Consider the following 2,759-nt stretch of genomic DNA (forward strand, 5'->3'; position numbering starts at 1 on the left):
CCAATCGCTTTGCACCACGTGTTGTGCTAAGATGGGTCCACGTGGGAGGGGGTGGGTCACCTTTTCTTAAGCACAGATCATCCAAATTCCAATAACAAACTCTCCAAGCGCCTTTAACCAAACTTGTAGAGATACTATAGGGCTGCAAGTTCTAGATAGGAACTTTGCTCAAAAGATCTTTGGTTTGGAAGATTGAGAGCTCTGACTTTCAGTCAGGAACTGAACATTTTAGTTTCAGTTTCAAAAAATTTCCAATGCACTCCTGATTCTGACAGTTTATACAACCCGCCTTTCAAACTTTGAGCTCCATTTAAAATACTCAAACACTTTTTATTATGAACAACAACTAGACACTAAATATCCTCGTAAACAAATAATTAACCAAACATGCATACCAAGAGAGGATCAAACAATAAATATTTTGGTTTATTGTGTTCGAAAAATGAATAATTATTTCAGTATAAGGACATATGTTAACAGAAATGCAATAAATATATAGTGATAGAAATAGAAAAAAACCACGAGTTTTAAAAATACGATTATCATTTCACTGTAGCAAAGCACGAGCATTTTGCTAGTAACCATAAACCTTAGATGATGATGGTAGACCACACCACAGCGCGCTTAATACGAAGAAGCCGCCTTATTTCTCTTTCGCCATTGCATTACGATCGATCGGCCTCTTGGAACCTAGTAATACTTGCCCTCAACATGGTACTTGCACATCTTCTGGGCGCAGTTGATCAGAATTTCTGCAGAGTCAATTCCTGACAACACACGACGAAAATTGGCATTGCAAATGCAAAACTTATCAGAAGAAACCCTGTGGCAAGCTCAAGAACAGGCAAATGAAGACCTCGTGGGTGCACGTATACGTACCTGCAAGATAAGCGCCATGGACATAGCCATTGTAGTGCTCGCTTGTGTGCTCACCAGTGAAGTAAACCCTCCCAACCGGCGCCTAGAGTGCAGAGAAAACAACCGATGTTGGATAACATTGCATGCATATGTTAGATTATTCACACAATCGCAAAATCACGTACACTAGTAAGATATATGAGATCACAAAAGGATTCGCAGGTACGTACCCTGAGCTGGTCATATTCGTAGCGGTTCACACCAATTGGCCAGTTGGAGAAGGTGCCCTTGTAGAACCTGTCGGACCACCATCTCGGGACAAGGATGTCGGTCGCATCAGGGACGTCCTTGCCAGGGAACACCTTCCTCAGCACCTCCATGATCTCTGCCTTGGTCTGGTTGTCCGACTGCTGCTCAATACGCCTAGACTCCTCGTCAGTCACGGTGACAAGGAGGACGTTGGCATCAGGGTACTGCTTCTCAAACTCCTGAAAAATTTGACTCAAAATGTTTAGTTTGCGTGGCATTCATAATTCCACTAGTTACTGCTGCTAATAAGCTAGTACGGGCTAATATTACCAGTTAGGCAGTTATAAAGTTTGGCGTGTGTACCTGCCACACTACGTAGTAACCTCTCCTGCTGCTCGCATAGAGGAAGAACTCCCTCCCTTTCCCTTCAGGCCAGAACTTCTTGGGGAACTTGACGAATATCTTGGTGTACACGGCCATGTCGAATTGGTAGATCGCCACAACCTTCCATGCCTGATTCGATGTATGGAAAGAGTGGGATGATTGTGATGACGAAGGCTAATATAATTAACTGGCTAATAGAACTGATTAAATGTAACATGGCGCCATGAAGGGGCCGGAACTGACAGGTAGCTGAGGCTTGAACTGAATGAGGTCACTCTGCAGGACTCCTAAACTTGCAGAAACCATGACATAGTCTGCTTGGTAGACCGAGTTGTCCTCCGTCTTCACGGTGACCCCATTCGGGGAGTAGGAGATCTCACGAACCACCTACACATGTACAAATCCAAACTCATGACATGCTCACGTACACATGATTTTGAGATCTCGCGTTACTGTCATTTACCTTGTTGAGCTTTAACCGGGGATCGACGATTTTGCCAGACTTGTCGGTCTTGAGGTACTGGCCGGCGAGGTTGTAGACGACGGACTCGTAGCCCCGCTGGTCGGCGACGTCGTAGACGTCGTCTCCGAAGTCGCTGAACGTCGGGAGAGGAACGCAGTTCTGCACGCTGGTCACGCACGGCGGCTCCGCGAACTCGTAGTCGAACTTGTAGTAGTCCAGCGCCATGTCCACCGGCGTCGCCGGCCCGTTCGGCTGGCTGACCATTTTGCACGCGATTTATCAATTAATGTGTTTGTAGTAAGAGGCCCAGAAACCTAACGGGGCCATAACATGCAGCAAATTGTTGTTACAAAAACATCAGCACTACTTCTGGGCCTTCAAAGCGGGATTCCAACACAAGCCGCTTTCTACTAAATTCCTCGGAGAAAACTTCCTAAATGCCGATCTATCCGTGTTCTAGTAGTGTTTTGCAGTTTGCCACATTTCGGCCCTTTGGAGGGAGGGCTCCAGCTCCTGCTCTAAACGGGAAGGGAGCAAAGAAGCTCCTGAATCCCCGGTGAGAGGGGCCATTTGATAAAAAAGTGGCTCCCCGCCGCTCCTCCTCATCGATTGGCTTTGTTGCCCTTGGGTTGGATCCGCCAGTGAAGCGAGGCTACCGGAGGTGTGGGGGCGGTACGTGGCGGAGGTAGCTAGCAGCGGGAAGCGGAGCCGGCAGTGGGAAGCGGAGGCAGAGGTAGCGGCGGTGGAGGTGTGGCCGCCGGTGGGAGGGGATGGAAGCCACGGTGACGAGGCTGGCAGCCGCAGA

General features: G+C 47.8%; 1 protein-coding gene across 1 annotated transcript; it reads right to left on the minus strand.

Annotated features, from left to right (window-relative positions):
* Positions 1–690: 690 nt before the first annotated feature.
* On the minus strand, positions 691–2,204 carry LOC101761085 (polyamine oxidase). The gene is made up of 6 exons (XM_022825309.1): positions 1,955–2,204; positions 1,735–1,878; positions 1,471–1,620; positions 1,089–1,346; positions 880–961; positions 691–767 (listed from the first exon to the last, which is right to left on the minus strand). Exons 1-6 carry the CDS (start codon positions 2,177–2,179, stop codon positions 691–693), a joined length of 936 nt encoding a protein of 311 aa, XP_022681044.1. The 5' UTR covers positions 2,180–2,204.
* Positions 2,205–2,759: the final 555 nt, after the last annotated feature.

The sequence above is a fragment of the Setaria italica genome, chromosome III, assembly GCF_000263155.2.
Source record: "Setaria italica strain Yugu1 chromosome III, Setaria_italica_v2.0, whole genome shotgun sequence".
Taxonomy (NCBI): Eukaryota; Viridiplantae; Streptophyta; class Magnoliopsida; order Poales; family Poaceae; genus Setaria; species Setaria italica.